Here is a 26,037-nt window from a genome sequence, read left to right as displayed (position 1 = left end):
GGATACCAAACAGCATTCCAAAGTGATTGTACCAACTATGGCTTCACCAGCAGGTTATATGAGTACTTATTTTTCTTATATTCTCTCTAATACCTGCTAATTATCACATTAAATTTGTCAGTCTGATAGGTGAGATATGGTATCTATATTTGTACCTCCTGATTTTAACAAGTTTAAGCATCCTTTCATATATTTTTTTTGGATATTTATACTTTCTCTTTAGTTAATTGCTTGCTCTTATTTTTGGCCCATTTTTCCATTTGGATATTTTTGCCTATTTTATGGGTTTAGATGAATTCTTTATATATTCTGTATACCCGTCCTTAGTCAATTAAATATCTTGCAAATATTTCCCTCCAAATCTAATGAACAAATTCCCACCCAGCAGAGCTGTTTAGTGATTGAATGGAAGTGGAGCCATTCAGAAATGACGTAACTACTTGTTGGGGCGGAATTTGGCACCTTCATCAACTGCTGGTGACTTTCTCTTTAATATTACTGTAATATGTCAGATTGGAGCTTGTCAGACTGTATTATACTTGTTCATCTATCAGCTTCCTCCTCTAAACAGAGATCTCCCTGAGGGCAGGTGTGCAGGTCTGTGAGTCATCACTGTGTTACCTGTGCCTAACACTGGGTTTAGCACAGAGCGGGTACTCAGAAGTAGTTAGTGGGTGAATAAGTGGACAGATGGTTAAATGGGTCTAATTGCAGGTTTCCTGTCAGGATTTGCTCTGCAATTCAGCTAGGGTTTGCTTTGGATTCTTCAATTAGGTAAAAGAAGAAGAGCCAAGCATCTATTACTAGGACCCTTTGCTCCTAGTTAGAGGAAAATTCCCTCTGGTGGCTGGTCTTCTCTCCTTTCATTTACCTTTCAGACACTTTGTTGCTCAGAGGTAGTAATAGCACTTATAAAGGTAATACTTAGATAAATATAGTGCATTTAATGTGCTTTATAGACATGCATTCATCTAATTCTCACAATAACCATTTTCTCCCCATTTCCTCAGATGAAGAAACTGAGGCACCGTTACTGGTAAAGTAACTTGCCCAAGATCATGCAGCTAGTAAATGTGGACTATCAACCCAGCTGTTTGGTTCCCCAGTCAGTGCTCAAGAGAAAACATATGAAAAACCCTAGACCTGACATAGTTGTAGGTTCTAAACAAACATTCTCTTTGTTCACCTTTCTCCCCTAGAAGTGTGCCTTTTCCAGCAGTGACATCTCAGTCCTGTCGCTTGGCAGAATCTAATCTGTATGTACTGTTCTTCCACCGCCTTTGTCTCTGAACTTTGCCTCCATCCCTGCTGGAAGCCCCAACAATCCCTTTTTTCCTAGGGACTGGGCAACCCCACCTGCCATCCAGCCAGATGAAGGAAGGATTGAGGCATTCTATCTTTAGCGCCCATTTTCCCCTTGTAGCCCCCACATTTTAATGGGCTTTTCTGGCCCCAAGGCTTTGCATGGTGCTGCCATCTGGTGGGTATAGATGACCACTGACATCTCTCTTCAATGAGTGGATTCCTTGCCATTGGCCAAGATCGGTCCATTGTTCCTTTTAATCCCCAGGTGAGGAACCCCACTTAGAATGTAATCAACTGGTAGTTAAACTCCATTAATGATTGGCTTTTCCAACTCTGGCATTAAAGATATTCTGAATGAAGGCTTAGTAATTGGGGGGATGACAGTGTGGCCATACTTGTAGGTAAGAAATCCTATTTGGCTCCCCCTCCAATCACATGAAGAGGGCTGCTGCCTACACAGTATAAAAGATGATTGAAATCCAAGGGCTGTACCAGGGAGACCCTATCAAGGATCTCCAGCCCTTTTTGTAGCATCTTCAAGGTACTCACTTTCTCTTACAGCAAGAGTAGAAGGAGACCCCAGGTCCAAATGCTTGGCATAAGTTTAAAGAAATGCATTGTACTGGAGTCTCTGCTAGGTCTGCTCACATCCATTATCTGATTATGTTCACAGTGATCTCCTAAGGCATGATTTTTTAAAAATAAAAGTGGGAAACACTTAAGAGTTAGATAAATGACATAACTTGAGAATCAGAAACATTCTTCCAGTTCACAGATGATTTTTAGCAGCTTTCCAGGTTCAAAAAAGAGGCCCATACTGAGACTATGAGATTCCGATTATATCCGTGTGTCTGGAGTAAACTAGGCAGGGCCCAGAGTAACTGGTCATTCAGACAAAACCTCAAGGGTTCAATCATTACTTGTTGGATTTAATGTAATTGAACTGAGGGCTGAAAATATGGTCTGTGTATTGTTTCTAGGAGCACTTACAAGGAGGCTCTTTTCTGCCCTTGTGACTCTAAAACCTTTGTGGGTAAAGTCCTTGTGCTCCCTTCCAATTCACTTGTTTATTTTATTTATTTATTTATTTTTAAAGATTTTATTTATTTATGTGACAGAGACAGCCAGTGAGAGAGGGAACACAGCAAGGGAGTGGGAGAGGAAGAAGCAGGCTCCCAGCAGAGGAGCCCGATGTGGGACTTGATCCCGGAACGCCGGGATCACGCCCTGAGCCGAAGGCAGAAGCTTAACAACTGCGTTACCCAGGCGCCCCCCAATTCACTTGTTTATAACCAAGGAGTTGGCAGTCTTAAGTGGAAATTTGAGGGTATGGGGCAGACAAGAATCTCTGAAACCAGCTTTCCATTGTGAACTTCCTATCAACCAATGCAGATCACTGCACTACTGATGGTGAAGACAGACATTATGAATAGAAAGCCAATGTGCTGGAACCCAGCTAGGCCAGGTGAGCACCTTGCTGCCTACAGCTTTAACTCCTGTTAGCTTCCATCAGGGGAGAGAGCACTGATACTGGTTGGTGGAGAAACCAAGTACAGTTGACCCTTGAACAGTGCAGGGGTGGGTTGGGGCACTGACCCCCTGAACAGCTGAAATCCAAATATAACTTTTGACTCCCCCAAAACTGAATTACTAATAGTCTACTGTCAACCAGGAGCCTTACCAATAACATAAGCAGTCGATTAACACATATTCTGTATTATATATATTATGTACTATATTCTTGCAGTAAAATAAGCTAAATAAAAGAAAATGTTATTAAGGAAATCATAAGGAAAATACAATTGCAGTACTATACTTTATTTATTAAAAAAAAATCTACATGCCACTAGACCCATACAGTTCAAACTCGGTGTTGTTCAAGGGTCAATTGTATTGCTTAACAGAAGGATAGAGTTCTTGGAGTTGAGTTCTGGCCTGGAAGGGGAAGGACCATATCCTGGGGAGAAAAGTCACCTGATCCTGAGCACCCACTGTGTCTTGCACTAATTAAAGCCCTTTCTGGTACATTCTCTCATTTAATCTTTATAACCATTCCCTCAGCAAGTACTGTTTACATTTGACATATGGGGACATTGAGCCTGAGCAATGCTGTGGAATCTGTCCAAGCTCACATAACTAATAAACGGTGGATCTGGGATTAGAGTCCGGGGGTCTGGCTGCCTCTCCAGCGAATATTCTTTGAACTGGTCAACTTGCCCCAGTGACCTTTCAGAGAGGAGAACCTGTTCTGCCTTCTTTTGTTGCGTTCATCTCCTCCAGAGTCACAAATTATCTTAGAGGATCCGCTGAACAAAAATTTAAGGTCACACAATCTGCTCTGTTTTTGCCTTAAACCTTATTTTTAAAGTTGGGTTTCCCCCCCTCCCATTAAGAATGTGAAAAATGAGTATTGCCTCCTCTCTGTCTAGCCCTGTGGTGGTTTAGGAAGATCCTGGGAAGAGATGAACTCCAGGGCTCCTCCTGGGACAGCATGCATGACAAGAGGAAGAATTAGACCTTTGCCCTTAACTGTACTCGAGCAACTGCCATTGCTTGTAAATTCATCCAACCAGAGGAAAGTCCAGATTCTTCATTTGTGAGCTGATTATACATCCAGAGAAGAAAGGGAAAGGCAGGTTTTATTCCCTCCTGGCTCGAGATTTCTTTACCTTTTTTTTTTTTCCAGAAAAAGATTAGTGTGTGTGTGTCTTCTTCTCTCACACATATGGAAACATGCATACTATCCTCCTCTACTTTCCTCCAAACTGGTTTCCAGCTATGGGTAAAGAGAAATCTTCCAGTTGGTGCCACAGCATATTTGGCGGGGGGGGGGGGGGGGGGAAGAGGGGGGTTGTAGGCAAAGCACTGGTTGATCAGCTCCTGGCTGATGGCCACAGTGCCCCTTGTTTGGTTTTGTGTCCTCCCTCTTTTGTGTGGCCAGTTAGAGAGCTGACTTGAGTACCACTACCCTAGCCCACTGGGGTGCTGGTGTACAAGGTGGCCGTGCAGCAGGCTGCCTCCCTGGCTCTTCAGACCAAGGAAATGCCCCCACAGATGGAGAAGAGGATATGAATCTGTGTTTTAAAGAGTCTTTGTTTAGAGGATTTCTATTCAGATGCTGAGCAGAAGTGACTTCAGCAGAAGGGGATATTATGAATAACTATATTTGCTCTTATAACAAAATAGTGTCAGCCATTAGAGTCCTGCCATGTTCCTTTGCTGTCAGTCACAGTTCTGTCCTTTCTAACATCAATTACCAAAAGCATGCATAGGGACTTTACAGTTCACAGCATACTTCCACCCCGTGCCTCTGTATCCCCTCCCCCTACCCCTGGGCTATTGCTGTGCGGGATTTCACTGTGCCCTGACATGAGCCTGGTCCCACACGGATGACAACTGGGTTACAGGGCACAGTTTTGTTCTGGGAGCTCTGCAGACTTAAAAAAAAAAATGTAGTTAGGGGCAAAACTCTTCCAGGGGTTTGGTGGTGATAGTGGTTGTCCAAAATCGTCTGGGAGATTCCTAGCAGGGAATCTTTTCTCGCTCCTTTGACAGTTGCGAGTCTGGAGACATCCAGGAGGCTGGCGGACAGAGGGCTTGGGACAGGGGGAGGTGGAAGTGAGGCTAAGGAAGAAGTAGATGTCCACGGGGCCTGACCAAGGGCAAGACTAGTCAGACGATCCTTCCCAAGCTTCCCCGGCTTCTCGGCTTCCCGGCAACCTGAAACAGGGACGAGGAGTCGGCCAGGCGGACCGGGGCGAGAAGCCCCGCTGAGGGGCGCTGAGCCGCGCGACCCCGCAAAGACCGGAGGTGCCGGCGCAAAAGCCAGAGCTGGAACTCCCTAGAGGTGGAATCCGCGGACCTAGTGGCTGAGCCTGGCGGCGCGCCCTCTCCGGGAGCCTCGGGTCTGGGGCAGCCAGCGCGGGCGCCAGGGGAGGCTCAGGCGCGTCCCTGGAGGGCGGGAGCCAGGGGCCGCCAGCAGGTGGGGCCCGGGGGCCGGACTCCGCCCCCCGCGCCCTCCTTGTTGGTCCGCGGCCGCCCAGCACCGGCCCCTCTACCGAGCCGGAGCGCGATTGGTGGCGGCGCTTGTCGCTCGGAGGGGGCCGGGCCGCTCTGCTCCGCCGCTCTCTCCGCCGCCGCCGCCGCCGCCGCCGCCGCCGCCGCCGCCGCCGCCGCCGTCCTTCCAGCAGCGCGGGCCGGTCGGACCGCCAAGGCAACCCGCGCCTGGCGATGGGAAACGGCGCGGCCGCGGACCCAGGCTGTGGCAAAGTTTCCCAGACGCGCGTATCCGGGCGCGCGGCTGCCGGCCACCCGTGACCGCTTCCAGAAGGGCTCGGAGATTTTTAATTTGGAAAAAAAATCCACCTCATTTCCTTTGTCAAGCTCTCTCTCCGGGTGGCCAGCGGCGGGAGCTCCAAACTTGGGCACGGCGGCTCCGCGGCGAGCCGCCCGGGCTGTGGAGGACCTCGGGACTCAGGTGCTTGGGCGCCCAGCGGCCGGGGGCGGGCTGGGGGTGTGCGCGCGGGGGAGTGCCGGCGCGCAGCGAGGAGGGTCCCCCGGGAGCTCTATATGGAGGAGGGAGCCCAGAATGGTGTGCACCAGGAAGACCAAAACTTTGGTGTCCACTTGCGTGATCCTGAGCGGCATGACCAACATCATATGTCTGCTCTACGTGGGCTGGGTCACCAACTACATCGCCAGCGTGTATGTGCGGGGTCAGGAGCCGGCGCCTGACAAGAAGCTGGAGGAAGACAAAGGGGACACCCTGAAGATTATTGAACGTCTGGACCACCTGGAGAATGTCATCAAGCAGCATATCCAAGGTACGGGCGCCCCGGGAAACTTGGGCGGCTCACAAGGCCCGGGAGTGCCCAGTGCGGCCCGGGGTGTGCTGGGGCGGGTGCGCATGGAGCCAGCGGCCGCGGGGTCCGAGGCCGCAGACGCTTGGGGGGCGGCGGGTGCGCTCTCGCCTGCGTGGGAGACCCTCGCTGTCCGCGGCGGCGCACGCTTCTCCCGGGCACACGTGTGTGCGCGGGGCTCCACGCGCGGGTGTGTGCAGCTCACTGGCGGTGTGGGGGCGCGCTGCGCACGTGTCCAAATGTGCCTGAGACTCCGGGCTGGTGGCTCGCCGGCTCTCGGGATCACACAGAGGTCCGGCTCAGAGTGTGTGTACGTGAATGTTTGTGTGTGTACAGGAGAGAGCGGGCGCGGGCAGTGGAGCTCATGTGGCCCCTGTAAGGGCCCAGGGCGAGATGCTCGCGCGGTCCCAGTCTTTGGCATTTAGAACCCACAGGCTGCGGGACAAGCCGGGGCTAGGAAGATTGCGTAGACCCAGCCCCAGCCCTGCTGTGCGCCGTCCGTAGGCGGTTGGAAATGCAGGGGGATTCTGTGGCTGGGGGTGCTGTTCGAACCTATAGCGGTCCCCACCCCCACCACAGCCCGCGGGTCCAAGACCCTCTCTGGGAGCAGGTGTCTCCTCGGGGAAGAAGCAGAGGAGCCCTGGAGCTCTGTCCACTGCGGTGGCGCAGCCGCCCAGGACCCAGAACCCACCCTGGGCTGTGCCTTCCTCGCGGGGCCCGGTGAAGGCCGTTCCCTCTGGTAGCTCCACTCCCAGGCCCAGGGCACTCCCAGGCCCAGCGAGCGGTTCGGGCGGAGCAGACACACTCGCGCGGAGTGGGTCTGGAATCTAAGGCTGCGCGAGGTGGTTGCACTCCATCCAGGCCAGGGCTGGGGCCAAGGGGAGGATGGGGTACCGGAGCTCTCCCGAGGAGACCCCGTCGGATGTGCTGTCAGAGGCAGGCGTTGGAGAGCTCTGGGCACCGCGGGGCACTGGTGCTGGGTGTGCACACACGCGCGTCTCACACGTTCGCACTTCTCTTTTCTTCACCTCCTCGCTTCCCCTGCTCTCTCCCAGGAGTGTGAGCTTCTTAAAGGCAGGGAGCCTTGTTCACCTGTAAACCTGGCAGGCCAGCCAGGCTCTGGGTCCACTACCCAGCAGACCTTGGCAAATATCTAGTTGAATGGAAGCCTTTCTCCCCCAGGAGCACTCTCTTTTGCTTACACGTGGGTGTCTGGATCCGCTTCTGCCCCCACTGCCCCTGGCAAGGTAGGGATAGCTGCTGTGTCCACAGTTAGTATGTTAAGGCATATGTCCCAGGGAAGGTTCAGGTGAGGGTGGGAGAGGTGTACATATCGCTTGTGCTTTCTAACTGATGACTTCAAACCAAGCCCAGGGCTTGGGGACACTTCCTAGCAAAGGAGACCCCTGGCAGCTTCTCTTTCATACCTGCCTCTGCCTCTTAAACTGGCACTAGGCTTGGCAGACCAGTTTATCTACCCGATAGCTCCTGTTGCTGCTGTTTCTTACTTTTTCTATCCCATGGGTCTGGACTGACAATTAATCAGCAATAGAAGTACAATGTTTGCCCCAGGGTGATTCAGAATGTTCCCAGGGAGACACAAGGCCATACCTTACTTTGACGTTTCCAGTTTGCCCACAGATTTTGAGAGATTTTCCATCACAGATTCTGTGTGTGTGTATATATATTCCTGGAAAATGGTTCTCTTGTGCTTTCCAGTCTGCTCAGGGAGGAGGTGAGCGAGGTACTACTTTGGGAAGCAGTGAGGAGACATTGTTAACCCATGAGCTCATCACAGAGTAGCCCCTATCATGTTAAATGAGGACCATGTCACATGATTTTTAAGGCTTTACATGAAAATGAGTACAGTGTTGAAGCTGAAAGGAGCCTTTGTGATTTTGTTCCCAGGAAACCTTATAACTATTTATTGTTCTGAACTTTAAAATATATACCTGAAAAAATTGAGAGAAATAGGAAGCTAGGACAGAACAGGATTCTGAAGACATGGTTGGTCCAGTTCTCTTGTGCATGTGCACTGACTGTATTTGGACTCCTGTGGATATTCAGAAATGACCAGATCCTCAGGACGGAAAAGCAGAAGCCACAGCCTGGAGAGGAGTGGGCGAAGGGTCAGCGACTTGGGGAAGACTAGGTAGGAGGCAGGTAGCAGGCAGAGATGACTTGGTTGGTTGTGCTGTGATGGTGTGGTGATGACTACATGCCCAGTGCTGCTGGAGCCATCCAGAGCTAGGATGCAGGGAATTAAGTAAACTTAGGGGTTTACTTAATTTAGGTAAGAGGTCTGCGAAGTTTGGGACTGGCCAAGTGTAGCTGTCTGAAGGCAGAGGGTGGGAAATGACAATCAGACTCTTGTAGTTAGTGATGTGGACCATTTGTGTGCATTCCACCGTCACGTTTCCTCGAGTCAGTACAGCCTTTTGAGCAATGCAGTTTAGTCTGCTGAGCTGGGGGAGTGGAGAAGAAGGGCTAATGATAACAGCTGAGACTTATATAGCAACCATTATGTGCCAGCTACTATTCGAAGTGCTTTACGTATATTGACTAATTTCATCATCACAACCCTATGAGATGTCTACTATTAACCCTGTTTTACAGATGGGAAGATTATATGATTTGTCTAGGGTCACATGACTGGTACGTGGTAGTTCACGGATTTAAACCCAGTTTATGTGGCTTCTTCAGAGTCTGTGATCTTAACCACATACTATGCTGTCTTCTTAGAGGGCCAGCAGATCACAGGGGAACAGTGCTGTTATTTGATGGTGGGAATGGGTGTCAGAATGAGAGACCTCAGAGGATGGCCAAGGAATGATGAAGTCATAGCCTCCCCACTTGGAGACTCTTTTGTAGATAACCTCTGAAAGCTCTGGGTTTCATTTTATCTCATGCTGAGAGGCAGAGGTTACACTCTCTAAGAAAGTGTTCGTGGAATACCCAGGACGGTTCCTGGCACATTCGACAGAGTGGGTGTTGTATGGATGAACAAGTACACAGTGTGGGTGCCCAGGGCACCAGTAGTTATTAATGAAAACGTTTCCATTCTCAAATGAATATGTTCTGCTTTGGAGCCTTGCTCAGGCTCCTCTTTGCTTTGGAAGGAAAGTTGTCCCGGAAACTGCAAATGTCACAAAATGTTCAGCAGAATGTTCCATAGGACGTGCAATTAGAAGAGGCTTTGGAGCATCACCCTAGAGGTCTGTTCCAGTCATGACTGAAAAGTTTATTTTCCTCTTGGGGGTTGCAGTGATATTTCATTTTAATTTGTTTTCTGATTGAATGATTTAATTAGATGGCGTTTGGGAATCTCTTGGGAATGTAAATTGCAGTTTTGAGAATTTTTTTTTAAAACCAAATCTATGGTAAATGAGAGGGTGGATAGCTCTACATTTCAAAAATAGCATCCTGTTGGGTTGGAGACACGAAATCCACGTTAGTACAGGTTCGCTCTTCGGAGGAGAAAGGTGGATTGCTGGAGGTGGTGAGGTGGCTGAGGCAAGAGGGCGTGCTGAAGGAGGCCGACCTGTCGCAGAGACTGCTAGGAAACAGCAGTGTTGGTGCAACTCTTAGTTTGGAAGTCCAGTAGAACCCAAGACAGCTTTCTCCTTTTCTTGATTAGTACCTTTTTGAATCTGTACAAGAATGTGCCAATATTAAGGAAAATATTTAAAAATGTATAAAATTGGGGCGCCTGGGTGGCACAGCGGTTAAGTGTCTGCCTTCGGCTCAGGGCGTGATCCCGGTGTTGTGGGATCGAGCCCCACGTCAGGCTCCTCCGCTATGAGCCTGCTTCTTCCTCTCCCACTCCCCCTGCTTGTGTTCCCTCTCTCGCTGGTTGTCTCTGTCTCTGTCTCTGTTGAATAAATAAATAAAAAATCTTTAAAAAAAAATGTATAAAATTGCCTCTAATGCATTCTATGCTAACCCAACTGTTTTGCATTTTAAGCAATCCCTTCTCACTTTGCCCATCTGCCTCCATATTTAAAAACAAAAGTATGGTCATGGTTTGCATGTAGTTTTATATTCGCTTTTTTTCACTGCTTCTTGTTAGAACTCCTTTTTTTCACATTTGCTACATAGTTTATTAATTCAGTCTTTATTTATTGGAGATCTAATATGTACTAGGTAGCACACCGGGGAGGTGACGTTGGATACAGTGGTGAATCAAGACACTCCTGGACCCTGTCATGGTAGACTTGTTTTCAAAGGACAACAGGATCCCTCTTATGCAACACAATTGGGGCTTAAGTTAGTTAACTGAAAAACGCGGCAAAGAGGAGAATAAAACAAAATATTGCATACATACATTAAATATTTTATTTTTATATTATTTTTGAATATGTTATACATTCATTTGCCAGCCTTTTGATGTTAAGGCAAAGCTTTGTCTTTGGTCTGGGTGGGCCAACTGTCTTTCTGATCATCTTCCTTGCACAAACCACGCCAGTAATGTGCTGCTTACAGAGACTGATGTCTAGTTCTGTTTTCTTTAAAATTCATTGAGAATTTCAAGATGCTTATGAAGCAATCTCCATGTAGTAGCCTAAATTTTTATGACTTTTATCTTGTCCTTTGCAGTGATTTTGCTCGCATGCAATCTGACTGCTATGTAAGTGACTAGCTTTATAAAGTCTTTCTAAAGCAGTGAAATTAATTTTCTTAGAAACAACAACTCTCATCTTCTTAGCAGTCATATTCCATTGGTTTATAGAATATGTAATTAAATTATGCTGTTACAATGACAAGCACCAAAAGTATAAACACATTTGGGAACAAACTCAGAGGACTGTTGGTAAGCACACAACTCAGTCTTTAGCTGGAGATGTGAGTGGGGGTGGGGTAGGAGACAAAAGCTGCCGCAGAGGGACAAAGGCATCTCGGGCTTGTTTTCCAGGGGGGGGTGAAGGTGTCCTTCCTCTGGAAAGTTGACTGAGTGGAGGGTTTTTAAAGAGAACTGTACTGTATTTTTAATGACTATATAATATTCTATCATTGATAGACCATTATTGATTTAACCACTTTCCCCATATTGAACGTTGGCTTTTCTACTATGATTAACACAGAAATAAACATCTTCACTTTTCTTCTTTTGAACTATTTTTTAAAAATCTGGTTCTAGCTGTGGGATTACTACTGACTCAAAGAGTATGAATATTTTAATGAAAGATTGTTTTCAAAAATTTTCTACATGGCTAACAGCAATGTATTATTGTACCAGTTTCACGGAGCCTGTCCAGCCTTGGATGTTACCATTAAACTTATTCTGGGCAAATGTAATCACTGGCAAGTGTTCTTTTGATTCTTTTGATTTGTACTCCTTTGATTACTGTAGAACTTAGTATCCTCCCCCTAGCCCTGTTTGTTTTTGCCTTGTATTGGCGTCTCCTGCCAGTTTTTCTCTTGGGATATCAGTGTTTGTGTATTTTATATGTTTTATTTATGTAGATTATATATACACACACACACACACATAACACTACCTGTATTCTATATTATGTACCTAATTTTTACTTTACGTAGATGATTTAGGGCAGTGGTTTTCACACTGTGGCCCCAGGAGCTCCAGGCTTCTAGAAGGTTGGATCCAGGACCTGAGAAATTAAAGGGTCAAGTGAAGTCTCCTGGACCCCTCCTGCACTCACCCTCTCCCCTCCTTGCAGCCAGTGTATCTCCTCCTTCATCTGTCTTATATTTGGTGTTCTGTAAAATATTTTTAAAAAGGCTCTGCTTCTTTTCTAAAAAAAGGTTGAAAATCACTGTTTGGGGAGAAAAAGAAAGATCAGACTGTTACATTTTTGTGAGGGATGATGGTAGCATAAAGAATTCAAGAGAGTAAGCAAATCTAAAAGGAAATTGAATTCCTGGGTAGTGTTCTTATAATATCTATTTACCCTTCTGAATACCATGATTAATAATGTATTACATTATATGACTAATTTCCAAATCCATTATCTTACTTCACTGAGTCGAGATCATCCCAACAATGGGAGAAATGGATTATTAACTGCTTTTTGTTTCCTAAAAGTTTGTTAGGCATATTATGTGCATATTAATGTACATTAGGTCAGTAAAAACAGGTTGTTCACTGTGATAACAAACCATATGTGGTCCCTAAAAGTCAGAAAATGTGCTAGGTCTGGATGTTGGGAGGTTATTTTTTTGTCCCCTGTAGCTAATGGATGTCACCTAGAATTGGTTGGTGTCCTTCCCATCTGATCCCTGACTTGGCAGGGTTGTAAAGAAGAGGATATGATGTTTGCTGAATGCTTGGAGTTTATTTGAGCAAAGGGTGTCATTTAAATAGTAAAGCTATTTGTCCTTCAGAAAGAACTGTGGCATGTGAAATTATATTAGTAACAGTGATTGATATTTTGAGAGAGTGCAAAAGCAGGATTTAGAAGTTGAGCCCAATTACCTTTATTAATAGCCCTGGACCACATCTTTGTGGAGTAGGAAAACCTTGCCAAAGAATACAACTTTTTCCCATGACCAAAGAATTTTCATTTTTATCCCGAAGTGTGTAGGCTGTAAAATAAATGAATTCCACATTCTTTCCCACTCACTTGACATAAATTGTTATTTGCCCTTGATAAGTAGGTTGATGTAGAAACTCAAGGAGAATTCGGGATGAAATGTTGGAGAGCCAGTCTGGTTCTCTGGTTTGTGAGGGCCTTGTAGGTCAGCTTCGGTCACTTGGGTTAGGCTAGTCTGCGTTTTTCCGAAGGTATTTATGGGATTCAGAGCCATATACAAGGTTAGTGGACCATCTTCATTACCATCCTACAGAATTTCACTTCACTTGACTTGGACAGCCGAATGGGCTATTGGCTTGATTTGGGGGCTCGAGGGTCTCTTTAGGATTGTTGTCCTTTTTCATTGCTTGGTTTCTATCCAAGAGTCTAGGACAGATGGCTGCCCTGTGAAGAAGCATATAGGAAGGCAGTCTAGCTGGAGGTGATGTCACACAGAAGGTTCTTTGGGGAAGCACCAGGCTGAATGAGTGATGAATGTAGCCAGAAGGTAGCAAGATGGGATTTTGGGAGAAAGACGATTGTGCATGAAGATGGAGGGGCAGAAGTCCATAAATGTGAGATGTGCAGCTGCAGTAGAGAGCAAGGGACGGAGTGGGTTAGGTCTGCTGGTTGATGATTCAGATGAAACAAATGCTGGCCTGCACTTTCTATGCCGGCCTTGAATGTCTCTCTAGGGCTGAAGGCTCTTGAATTGGGTAGAGGTTTGATTATTCTATGGGGCTTATAATTGTCAACTGATCAAATCTCACTCTGCCTTTGGGGTCAGAGTCAGCTCCATTCCACACTGCAATGTGTGAGCACAGATTGCTTGATGTTTTTTCCCTTTCCTCACACACATGCCTTCACATGCAGGGCACACGCCCCAGGGCGGGGCCGGGATGAAGCATGTCCCAACACGGTGCATTCATTCTCACTCTATCCCTTTCTCTCCCACTCAACAAAGCATATTAGTATGCAAGACAACGTGATAACCTTGAAATCCCTTCAACTTAGTAGTTAAACCTAATCATTCATATGTTTTGATACTTAAATTATTGTTAATAACAAATGACTGCACAACTGTTCCGATATAAGATTTGTTGTGGTCGTGATTGGAAACAACTGCTGTTCTGGAATCTTATGTGTGGGTCTGCATACTTTTTATGGACCCAGCTGAGTGCAGCCAACTGGAACTTTAAGCAAGAGGATTCCTGATTATGTGCACACTAATGCTTTAGTAGTTTTCTGGCTACATGATTATGGATTAAACCGTATTGCTAGGACAAATCATCCCCATGGGTATGAGGTTCTGATGTAGCTCTTTCACTGTCCAACATTCAAGGTCAGTTTTGAGAAGGTTTGCTTTTGGGAGATGAACCTACCCTTAATGAAGCTTTCGGAAAGCCCTATGTGTCCAGCCCCGATGGGACTGTGACAGGCTTCCTGTATGATGCCACCGCTGAAATGGTATTAGAGCCAGCGACATAGTTCTCTGGGCTACGTTTTGTTACTTCTTCCCTTCAAGAGTTCACAAAAGCACTATGTTTGGGAAGATCCAGAGAAGAGGCATCTGCACCGCTCTGCTTGGGATGGAGGAGAGCAATGAAAAATGGTGCCTGAAGAAGAGGCTTAGAGCCAACTCTTTGGAATGAACGGTTCATTCCACCATTGTCCAGAGTTTAAGACAGACGTTGGAGCACCCTATTTAAGATGGTTGGGTATTGCATTTTTAGCAGCAGTGGTGACTTGTTTGCCTTGCCCATCCATCTCTGTCTCCTGGGACAGACCATTAAAGGCCATTGAGATCCCAGAGGAATGGGAACGTAATTCAGGGATCCGGACAGGACAGGATTTGAAACCTGGGCTAATAAATGTCATGCTAATGGCATCTGGGACTCAGGAGAACAGTACCAAAATTGCTTGAGCCAATGAATATAAGAGTAAGAAAGCTAAGAAGGGATTTGAAGCTCCAGAAGTGACAAATGAGAATCCTAGCCAAATCCTTGGTTTATTTTAAGAGCAACAGGCATATAAAATATTGAGGATTGATTATATCAGGAGGCACAGAGGAAGAGAACTCCTGTGTGTCAGGCACTGGGCTAGATGCTATTCATACATGATTGCTTTTTATCTTCACAACATGGAGGGAGAGTTTTAGAGGTGAGAGCGTTGATGCATAGAGACTTAAAGTTTGCCCAAAGTCACACAGCTGATAGTGGTGGAGACAAGAAGGGAAACTGTGTAGCATATATGCCCTCTATAGAAGGGAAGAAAAGCTGAAAATCGCACAGAGAGAGGGCCAGGAGATCTTTCTATTGAAGACTGTGTTCGGGTGTAAGCTCAGAGGCCTCATCAGGTCAAGTGGAAGAGTGATGGGGGGCGGGGAGCCAGGCAGGTGGCTTGGTCTGTCCTTGTGCAGGTGATGGCCTTGCTCTGGAAGGGTGCGTGCAGTCCTGCTCCAGAGGCCCTGGAGAGCCCTTTCTTGTGGATCATTGTGGATCTGTGAGGATCATTGTAAGCCCCCAGGAACTTGTCCTGTGTGAGAAGCAGAGCGTGCCAGCTAAAAAGCTAGAGCTCATTCCAGTCCCATGTGGGACACGGGCACTTACCGGGTGCCTGGCACTGTGCTGTGTGCTTTCCGGTTCACCGGCATGGCCATGTGTCTTCTGGGGTGATCGACTTGTCCTGTTTGCCCAGGACTTTCCCTGTTTTAAAACTGTGATTCCTGGGTCCAAGGAGGCCCCTCCAGCCTGGGCAAACCCAGATGGTTGGTCATCCTTATCTTCTCACACTGGTAAATTCTGTTTAATGGCAACTCTTAGCATCAGGGCAAAAACAGCCCTTCTGATTGCACGCTATCTGGGTCTTCTGCTTTCCACTCTTGAACGTTGACTTTGTCCTAGAGTTGTGAAGAGGACAGTGGGGGTCCCGGCAGCCCCTGCCCCATTCTCTCTGCCCACACAGGCTGCCTCCTCTCTCCTTTGTTATTCCTCCCGCCTCGGCACTCTGTTTTTTAGCTGTCTGAGCCTCCCAGGATTTGGAAAGGAAAAAACAATTGCTGTAAAGGAAAGCTCTAATAAAGTGGTTTGGGCACAAAACATCAGCAGCTGTTTATTTGCCCAAAACAGTAGGAGTCTGTATTAATAACCTTGTGAGTTATATGCTGGGAAGTTAAAAGTAAGCAAAAATCTTACTTGAGACCCACAAATGTGACTTTATTCCTTTATTGAACTGATCTCTCTTCCTGTTTATGCTGGTGACATTTTCTGTTATCCTTGTGGAAGATCCTTTGTGATACTCTGCTGCAGATTTATTTAGCTCTGCCTTGGTTAGGGTCCCAGAGCAGAGGGGTTTTCTGGGTTTTTTATTGTAGTTACGATGTTTGGTGTTTATGTGGTTCCTGCCTCAAAGGATCTTGACAAATGGGACAGGCTTTGTCTAATTAATCATCATAATATTTCCCCGATGAGACAGAAGGAGCCACGGAGGAATGGGAGGGGTGTGGGAGAGGCTTTAGACCTGCCTCTCAGTTCAAGGGCTTGGAAAAGTGAGTCTTGTAACATTTTTGGTTTCTTCCACATCTAAATCTCAGCTTAATAATAAACTGATACTCTGATTTGCTTTATTTTCTAAAAGACTGTTTGGCGGAAAGTATACTGTGCTGGGATTATGATGTAGACCCTCCAAGTCTATAATTGGACCAGGCTTTTAAAAAAATATTTTACTAGACTCGAGATTTATGTTAGAAGGGAAATCCAGTGGAAAGGAATAAAAGATACTTTTATCAATGATTCAAAAATTGGAAAAAGGAACCAGTGAGGAAGGGTTGTAGAAATAGGCCTGCACTTGTCTGGAGAAGAGCTGGGAAGAGGAAGAGAACTAATGTTTATTGAGCGTCTAGTAGGTGCTAAATGCTTTGCACGTGTTACCTGGTTTTAACCTTATAAGCAACCGTGTGGGATGTTGTTAGCCCCCGTTCTACAGAGGAGGAAATCAAGGCTCAGCGACTGTAGTTAGCTGTCGAAGATCATGCAGTTACTACAAGATAAAACCCCATTAACTCTATGAAGCCCCCTTCATAAGGGGCCGGGATCCTCTTGTTTTTCTGCTCCAGCGATCCTGATCGAGGGAAAACAGGCTTATCTCTTACTTTCAGCAGAAAGGTTGCAGATGAGACTGGAAGGATCCATGAGAGAAGCAAGGCCATGAGATGGGTTACTGAGCGACTGTTTTGCTGGTATCCTTCCCTGGAGACACAGAAGGATGCTTGTGCCAGGAGCTGTCTGGGACCGAGGGCTCAGGAAAGCTGAGCAGGCTCTGGGCATGGCTCTGGAAGCCAGCAGCATCGCCTTCTTCAGGAGGGGGCTTAGTGTGAATAAGACCATCTCCTCCACTCACTCAGACCTAAGGTTTTTGGGGGTCCTCCAGGCTCAGGGCATGGGGCAGGTTGGGGACCATGGAGGGGACTGGTGCACACAAAAGAAACAGCAGACATGTCCAGGTTTGCCAGGAACTTCCCATTTGATTGAGGAAATGGGATAGTGAGGGAAAGTATATATGACGGTGGGCCCCTAGCTCTGTGGGCAGATATAGGAGGTGGACACCACCTCCCAATAAACCCATTGTTTATTGGGCCCTGGTGGGGTGTGGGGGGGGCATGAGATGGTTGGTAGAAACTGTGGACCTGCTTCCAATTTCCTTTTCTTCCCCAGTTTGGCCGGGAATTTGACAGGGACCTGGGATGTACTCCTGCTTTCTATTGGTCACATGCTCAGATCCTTCTGTTCCCTTCATCTAATTAGAATTTATTGAACACCAGTAAGTGCTGAGGATATTTCAGTGGAACAAAGACAAAAATACGAAGAGTCCCAATTAAGTGAGGTGATCAGAGGCTCTTCTATCAGGAAAGACTTGGAGAAAGTTAGGTGTGAACTCTGTTTGGGGGGAGAGATTTCCAGGTGGCAGGAACAGCCAGTGCAAAGGCCCTGGGGTAGCAATGTGCCTGGTGTGTTTGAGGAACACTAGGGTAGCTAGTGTGGCCAGAGCAGAGTGATTATGGGAGAAAGGGGTGGGGAATGAGGCCAGAGAGGGGCTGGTTGAGGAGCAGGTTGTGCAGGCCTTCGAGGCCACTGTGAGAGGAATGGGGAGCCATGGGCAGGGGTGAGCAGAGGAGCCCAGCTTTGAAAGACATCAATTCAGGCTGTTCTGTGGCTATTTCCTGAGCATTTCTCATGGGCTTGCCTCTGTGCCAGGCATGTCGAGAGATGACAAAATATACAGGACATGGTTCTTTCCTTTAAGAAGCTCATAATTGAGCCAAGAAGACAATACAAGAAACAGTTGAGGAGCTTTTGCAAGCTAACTAGTGTAATGAGGGTTAAAATTGAATTCTAGAAGAGTGCATTGTCAGAACGGACTTCTTGAGGAATTGGGACTTACGACACATCTTGGAAGAATCAGGAGGATTTAGAGGAGGGGAGTAGGGAAGATGTGGAGAGAGTAAGCTCTGGTAGTAAGTAAAACCAGCAGTTACCTGAGCCTCTCATTTAGTGTGGGAAAAAGTGCGGGCAGTCAGTGGCTGGAATCAGCGCTGCCCTTTACAGGTTGGGTGACCTTGGGCAAGCCTCTTCACCGTCCTGTGCCTCAGTTTCCCTGGCTATAGAAATGACAGCAGTTGCTCCTTAAATGCTGCGGGATTGTTGTGCTGATGAAATGAGATGCCAGGCAAGAAAGCGCCCCCACCCTGCCTGTGCCCACGGAGGGCATGGGGGCAGGAAGCACATTCTTTCCTTCAGGCTTCCTCCCTTCCCTCTGTCCTTCATTTCCCCCATCTTTCCTTCTTGGAGCTCACATAGAAAATATGATCGGGAATATATTTTCTGGTCGAAACACCTAGAAGAGCAGATTTGAAGCCTGTTTCAGTGCCATTAGACATGATGTGCGTGCTAAGGCTTCCCCAGTTCCACCCAGCCTGAGAAGGTCAGAAGTGAGCTTAGAGGGGCCCGAGCTAATGCTAATGTGCAAGTGTCTCAGTCTGACTCGCCTCCTGCTTGGAAATTCTAAGCCTGCCAGCCTGGGGACCTGCTCCTGTTTGTAGGAAAGATTGTTTTGTAAAACCCACTTGGCATTGCAGCAGGCAGCAGACCATGTCAGGAATGTGCTGTGTTTGTAGGAGGCTTGGCTGGTGGGAGAATGATGCAAGGTGCCCCGTTACCTGGCCAGAGTCTCATTTCCCCGGTGATGGGAGGGTGGGGAAGGACTTCTCCCCAGTGGTGGAAGGAGACTCTCCTTGGGGAGAGACTTGGGTCTTCTTGTGTTTCCACCTCCTGACAGGATTGGAGTCGCATCAGCCTATCTTCCTGCCAGGGTGAATTTGATTTAACTCAAAGCAGCGTGACTTATAATTTCAATTGCAGGCAGGAAGGTGTGATTTAAGACAATTGTCAGGAAGGCTCAATTTAATCTTTTCTTTCTTCCCCCTCTACAAAATGTGCATTTTGTGGCATGGTATAATTTAATATACATTCTTTACAACTCAGACATAGATGTAGTTTCACATTGGGAAGACATACTCTGCATTTTTTTTTCTTTTAGTACTTATCTATTTAAAGTTCTCGTGAAAAGGATTCGTTTCTAGTGACAGCAGAAAACTGAGAGATGGTTTTGCTTTCTTACTAGAAAGAATTGTAGTAAATCACTGTGAAGCCTCTTGGGCAATTGCTGTTTCTTGATTAGCAGGACTTACTTTGGTCACTCAGTAGATAGATAGTTATGTTAACAAAACAAGAAAAATCATTGTTTTATTTACCTAAAACTGTACAATTGTGAATTTTAAATGTTTTTCAACAACAGCCAGTTTTTTTTTTTTTTTTTAGCAAAATAGGCATAAGTATTTTTGAGTCTGTAATTACTTTGGAAGTACAGAAAGTTGCCTTGATTTTTGTAAACTGAAAATTAAATGTCTTATTTCACCCTGGTCCATATTAGAGATGTACAGTATTGTTGTGCACCTCAATGCAGTCCTTCCCTCTTGCCTCATATATTAGCAAAGAAGGGCGAGCTTTCTCAAGTTGTATCTCAACTGTGAAAGCTCTAGTCTGGTAAAGATCTAGAGGGATCAGAGCATGCTAGAATCCGGAAGTAACATCGGCAACCATACCCTCAACCTGTTTGCTGAGGCCCAGTGCAACTTGGTGATGGCCCTGATGGTCCTCCCCTGGGACCTGGAGACTTTTGAGTAGGGATCTAGAGGTCTGACTCAAGTCTAGAAAGTTTCCCTCTACATCCTCCTACTTCCTCCAACCTCAGAAGAAACTTCTGCAGTGGGAAATCCTTGGTTATATATTCTCAGATGAAGACAGACGCTAAAGGGACAAGGGATGGGTAGATTTCCTCAGCTGGGGTCTGTGGGGACCCCTTGGTCCTCTTCCTGTGGCCTGTCTGGTCCCTGGGGCCTGCACTCTACTGCCTGGGATCATCTTCAGAATTGAGGACAGAGCTGTTAGCAAGACCTGACTTGGGTTCATAGCATGGCAGCTCTCAGAGATGCAGCCCCTCTACGGGGAGCAGGCTTCTTCCCAGTTTTGCAGATCCTGGCGGTGGTGCCCATGGAGGAAGGGCAGAGATTTTACACCAAGGAGAGGAAACAAGAGAAAACTGACATTTATCAGACACTGGCTAGATGTTTGCACAGCGTAGTTCACTTCATTTTATATAAGTCTTAAAATAAGCCCATGAGATCATTAGCCCCATTTTATAGATGAGCAAGTTGTACTATATTGTAACTATTAATCTGCTTTTCCCATTACTCTGTGGGTTCCTTGAGGGTGGAGGCAGGGTCCTAATTTTTCCATTCTCCTGCTTGACACAGTGGCAGGCATGTTGTTGGGGCTAAGTAGGAATTTGTTGAGTGACTGAATGAATAAATAAGCAAGGCTGCCTAAAACCACTTAGTAAAGAACATTCATATCCAGGTGTCTGGCTTCAAAGCTGTCTAGAAGGAAGGCCAGCAGACTGAAGAACTGATTCTCATTCCTCCAAGCTTGGGGGTGACTTGCACGAGGTAGCCTCAGGCTGTGTCCTCCTTCTGGGTCAGGGACAGGAAAACACGCATTTCTGGGGTATCTTTCAAGGCACCTCATAACTTATACTGCTGTCGCAAGCTTTAATCAAAGGGAAGCACTAGCTTCCCTTGTGTGTGTGTGTGTGTGTGTGTGTGTGTGTGTGTGTGTGTGTGTGTGTAGAATGTGCTTTCCTGCATGGAGATCCCCCAGGAATCAGCTGGTGAGAGGAGCTTGAAGCCTTCAGGGGACCCTCGATATCTTTATTTTAATAAAGCTGTCACTTGTGGTCACTTTCAAACGAAAGCAATCTTGTGGGTATAGAAGGGGAAAAATAAACCTGCACTAAACCGAGAGAATAATGCCAGAAAAGATACAGCTGAACAGGGAGGCTCTGCTTCAAACAGAAGGACAGAGTTGAGGTCATTTAAATGGATACCCAGAAAGGGAAGAAGAAGGGGGGCGGTAAACAGAAGGGGGAGTGAACCATGGGAGACTATGGACTCTGGGAAACAAACTGAGGGCTTCAGAGGGGAGGGGGGTGGGGGAATGGGATAGGCTGGTGATGGGTAGTAAGGAGGGCATGTACTGCATGGTGCACTGGGTGTTATATCCAATTAATGAATCATGGAACTTTACATCAAAAACTAGGGATGTACTGTATGGTGACTAACATAATATAATAAAAATATTATTATAAAAAAAAATAAATGGATACCCAGAGAGTCAATAGGAAGGAGAAAGCATAGCTTAATTTCCAAAGAAGGATCGAGAATTCCTCAGGGCCCCAGGAGCTAAAGGGAAGGGTGGCCTTTGGCTTCCCAGCCCACATGGGAGTGGCTTGGCCTCCTGTCTACACTGAGGCCAGAAAGGATCCCACCATCTTGAGGTGTATTTAGGGTGACAGTGGTAAGTTGGGACTGTCTCTTCCTGCACTCAGGAGGGGAGGTGGCAGGAACTGCCTGCAGGGAGGAGGAAGAATTCTCATAGAGGGCTGCTCTGGACTCAGGAGAGGGTTTTTTTTCCTACCTGCTTTGTTGAAATTCCTTGGGCACCAAGGGCTGAAGATGGCACGGGAACAGAGCGAGACATTGGACAAGCTGAACCCCTTGGTTCCATGGTGGCCGCCTGGGGAATCACCCACTCAGGGGTGTCGGTTTGGGTTTGGACCTGCAGGCCCTTCACAGTGGCCCAGCGCAGCTTCTCCCGCCCGCTATGGTCAGCAGGCCCAGGAAGTGGGCCCCGGAAGAAGGTTCTTCTCCGACTTGGCCCAGCGGGACAGAGCAGCCCGTTAGTAGGAGCCACGGATTACTGTGATTTTTCTTTTCCCATTATTCCCTGATATTTTCAATTTGAAAAGAATCATTTAAACAGTAGGGTGGAAGAGGGCATAGTAGACATAGGGGAAAAATTGAAAATGTCATTTAAAAAATGACTGTTTCATTCTTTTTCACCTCAGCAGACAGATGGCTGCCTCACCTTTTGCCCACGGCCATGAGCAATAGCCTGATGGGTCAGCCGAGGAGAGCAGTGATTTTATTTTTCTTTTCATTTCAAACAGATTGTGTAGCCCTTGGGGTGTGGGGGACCAGTGGAATGAAACTCTGGGCTGGGAAACTAATTATGCCTCCCTGCATGGCTGAGCTAGTTAATACCAAACTGTCATTGAGGCTGATTCTTCCCCGGGGCAGAAAAGCTTCCCAAATTCCTTATCTCTTTCTCTTTGCCTTGGGAGTGGAGGCCTTTTGGTGTTTTGCCAGTTTGAGGAAACAGGAGCAAATTTCAGGAAGCTTCTGGAAGCTCTGAGATGGTGCTCTGGGTTCTGGTCCCCAACATGCCCTCCTGATACACAGCAGCCTGACCTCCCCCAGCTCAGATGAGCTGCTGGGTTTAGAGTCAGATAAACTTGGCTTCATTTCTGCTGCTGCCACTCCCTGGTGTGATGTTGCCAGAGGCTGCCCAGATATCTCAGGCTGTAAACAGACTGCTTGCCCACCCTGTCCCTCCCACTCCCCGGCAATATGGGCTCAATGATGGGTCACCAGAATAGTAAGCCTGCCTCACTTCACTGATCCTGAAACTGAGACCCAGCCAGGTGCGTGGTATGGTCAGCATGGTGTCACCAGTGAAACCACGCAAGATGCAGATAATCAGAAATTCAGTAATGCTTTTCAATGAATCTTTAACTTATTAAACCACTTGAAAAATGGTCACACATATATGAGTAAGACATGTTTATTCAATCTATAGATGATAAACTCGTTATGCTTTGCAATTAACTCTGACCCCAGTACGTCCTATCCCTTTCCCCAATCTGGAGATATGGGGCTTATAGTCTGTGCAGTCCCCAGCTAGTCACGTGTCTCAAATAGTGGATCCAATAAAATCTATGAGTCTTTTTAAGGACAGAAAAAGGATTTTAAATATTGGGTAGCAGCATTTAAAAATGTAGCCTTTGTGTCAACATGAAGATCATGAATATTCAGTTTGTACACAATCTTGAGCAATTAGACAGATGGATATTTCCAGGGAGGGTGTGTTATCCTGATGGCTGAGGGGATTGGGGCTGTCTATCATCTCAAAACCAGATTTCCCTGGTGACTTCAGAGTCTGATTTTAAGAACACTTGGGAACGAAGTCTCAGAGACAGCCCTATTAAGTTCCCCCAACTTTGCCAGGCTGCATTCCCCTTGCCTACATCCATAGACCTAGGCTTTACCTGAGAAATTCCCAAGTTGCCCAGGAGAGAAAACTCCCTAGATTCTGAATGCTGAGGTGATGACAGATTTAGAGCTAGAAAAAAGCAGCCCATTTCCAGCCTTGGAGAATGGGTTTTACGTGGCAACAGTCAGTCTTGGCTGCTGGTGTTTTTTGTTTAGAGCCCAGTCTCTCCATGTTGAATTCCTATTAGAATTAATTGATTGTCTTTGGAGAAGCACCAGACATAAATCGAGATAGTTGATGGGAAGACACAGCTTAGAACTGTCACCTTTAAAAGAAGACGTTGTATCAGCCAGGAATCCCTTATGACTTTTTAGGAGAACCAGAGTTTTAGCAACTGTATATTTCTAGGTGTTCTGGGGAAACCTGCTTTCAAATATTCTGATCTGTTGTCTCTAGAAACCATCTAAATGAATTGTAAATTCTAGTATTTCTAACATTTACTGCCTGTATTGACTCTCGTACCTGGAAACAGTACAAAGCCCTTGCCAGAGCACATGTCCTTTATTTTTAATTTAGAAAATATGGCTACAGTGAAGTAAACGGAGTACCGGGAAATGGAGCCAGCTGTTCCCTAAGTGATTTTTTTTTTCAGTGCAAGTCACATGGGGTTAGGAGAAGCACTTCAGGGATGGCAGTATGAGGAGCTCTGTGGAGCCTTTCCTCAGTGATACAAACATAACTGGTGAAAATTATTTTAAAAATCCCAAGCATTTAAAGTCTCTGAAAGTTGTTCTGTATGCATACATGAAATGGAGAAACACTTATTCAAGAAAATCTACTAAATCTCAGTAAGAACAGCAACACTGTGGCTTTTGAGACATGACCTGCTCCCTCTTTGAACCCCAGCTCAGAGACAGAGCTGTTCTCCGGGCAGATGTGGACAAGAAGACAGGGCTTCCTCTTCCTCCTAGCTCCTACTTTAGGGCTGTAGCTTCTCCACGGCAAAGGCAGACCACTGCCTTTCTCATCTCTCCCAACCCTGTGTTGCAGAAGCTTTAGTCCATGCAAGCTTGGCTGAAAAGTCCGGGGCTGCTTTCTGCTCTCCAACGCCCTCTTAGAGGGTGGAAGCTCTGTTTGAGGCCAAGAATACTGGGTCCTAATCACCACCACCCCGGCTCACACACACGGTGAAATTGCCATGCCAGGAGAGGCCTTTCAAGACAGTGGCCACCATCCCCACCCAGCACCCCACCCACAGAGCAGGCATAGCACTCTGAGAGAAGCAGGCTGCTATTCCCCACCTCCCCCGCTCTAGAGCAGTGCTTCAGAGATTCTGCCTGGGGGGGGGGGGAGGCGGGCTGTATGAACAGAGAGTTCTGTAGCTCTCCCTAAAGGAAATGACTTTATTTGGAACAAAGTGTGAGAAATTTCAAGCTTGAAAGCGGTTGATGAACATTTAAGAGGAGGCTGGTAGCTCTATTATAGCAACAAGGGATACAGTAGGCCAGCTATACCTGGTAGAAGTTTAACAGAGAGAACCAGAGAAAGAGACAGCTGAAAAGAACCCTCCTGGAGTTAAAACAAGCCACAAAGATTGGCTTCAAAGACAACCCCTACAAAGGAGCCTGAATTTAAGTGGATCGGAATGTGGAGTAATTTATACCTATACTGTTGGAAACAGTAGAGCAATTGGGTAGCAATTAGTGAAGGCTAACAGCTGGGTGTGATTCCAATAGGGAAGTCCAGCCAGAAGCTTGACAGGGAGATAAGTGAAAGAGACAGTAAAACAAAGCAAACAAGCCAAAATGCCCTGCTAAACTGCTGTCATCCCAGGGGCATGTCATCCCATCATAGGGGAGTCAGGAACAATGTGCACACGGCCAGAGCTACACCCTCCAAGGGTTGACATTAGAGACTGCACACTTGGTGGGGTAAAGTATTTCATTGAACCAGTCCATCTAAGTCACTAAACAAATAAGCAAACAACACCCACAAGTCCCGAGTGGAGGGTGGGAGTGGGGGAGTGATCATAACCAGAGTGGCTAAACTGGATTATCTAAAATGTCTGGTTTTCAACAAATACTTAAGAGACATCAAAGACAGAGGAACATAAAGAGGAAAAGAGCAGATAACAGAAATTGTCTTTGAGGGGACCTGGATGTTGGGCTTACCAGACAGACTTCAAAAGTAGTTATTCTAAATTTGTTCAAAGAACAAACTTTGATGAAAGGAAACCTTGATGAAAGAATACAGGAAAGTATGATGACAATATCTCATCAATAGGGAATATCAATAAAGAGATATAAATTAAAAAAAGAACAAAACTGAAATTTTGGACTTGAAAAGTAAAAAAAAATGAAATGAAAAATTCACTAGGGGCATTTAAAATTAGATTTGATTTGACATAAGAAAGTATCAACAAGTTTAAAGATAGATCAACAGAGATTATGAAATCTGAAGGCAAGAGAGGAAAAATGAATGAAGAAAAATGAGCCGAGCCTTAGAGAAATGTAGGACACCATAAAGTGCACCAATAGGCATGTCTAATAAAAGACAAAGAGAAAACCTTGAAAGCAGTTAACAGAACAGAACAAGACTATGGACTCTGAGAAACAAACT

General features: G+C 46.4%; 1 protein-coding gene across 2 annotated transcripts in view; it reads left to right on the top strand.

Moving 5' to 3' along the window:
• The first annotated feature begins 5,459 nt into the window (after window positions 1-5,459).
• The window catches only part of GALNT18 (polypeptide N-acetylgalactosaminyltransferase 18), a 340,291-nt gene continuing 319,713 nt past the window's right edge, over window positions 5,460-26,037 (top strand). For both annotated transcript variants that reach the window (XM_087855271.1, XM_045796495.2), the window contains exon 1: window positions 5,460-6,128. In XM_087855271.1, coding sequence (XP_087711397.1) covers window positions 5,894-6,128 — 235 coding nt within the window. In that variant the 5' untranslated portion in view covers window positions 5,460-5,893. The remainder of the gene's footprint in view (window positions 6,129-26,037) is intronic.

This window comes from Ursus americanus, chromosome 24 (genome assembly GCF_024610735.1).
Source record: "Ursus americanus isolate L20-20 chromosome 24, mUrsAme1.1.p, whole genome shotgun sequence".
Classification (NCBI taxonomy): Eukaryota; Metazoa; Chordata; class Mammalia; order Carnivora; family Ursidae; genus Ursus; species Ursus americanus.
Note: the sequence above shows the minus strand (reverse complement) of the source record. Positions and strands in the feature narration are given on the sequence as shown.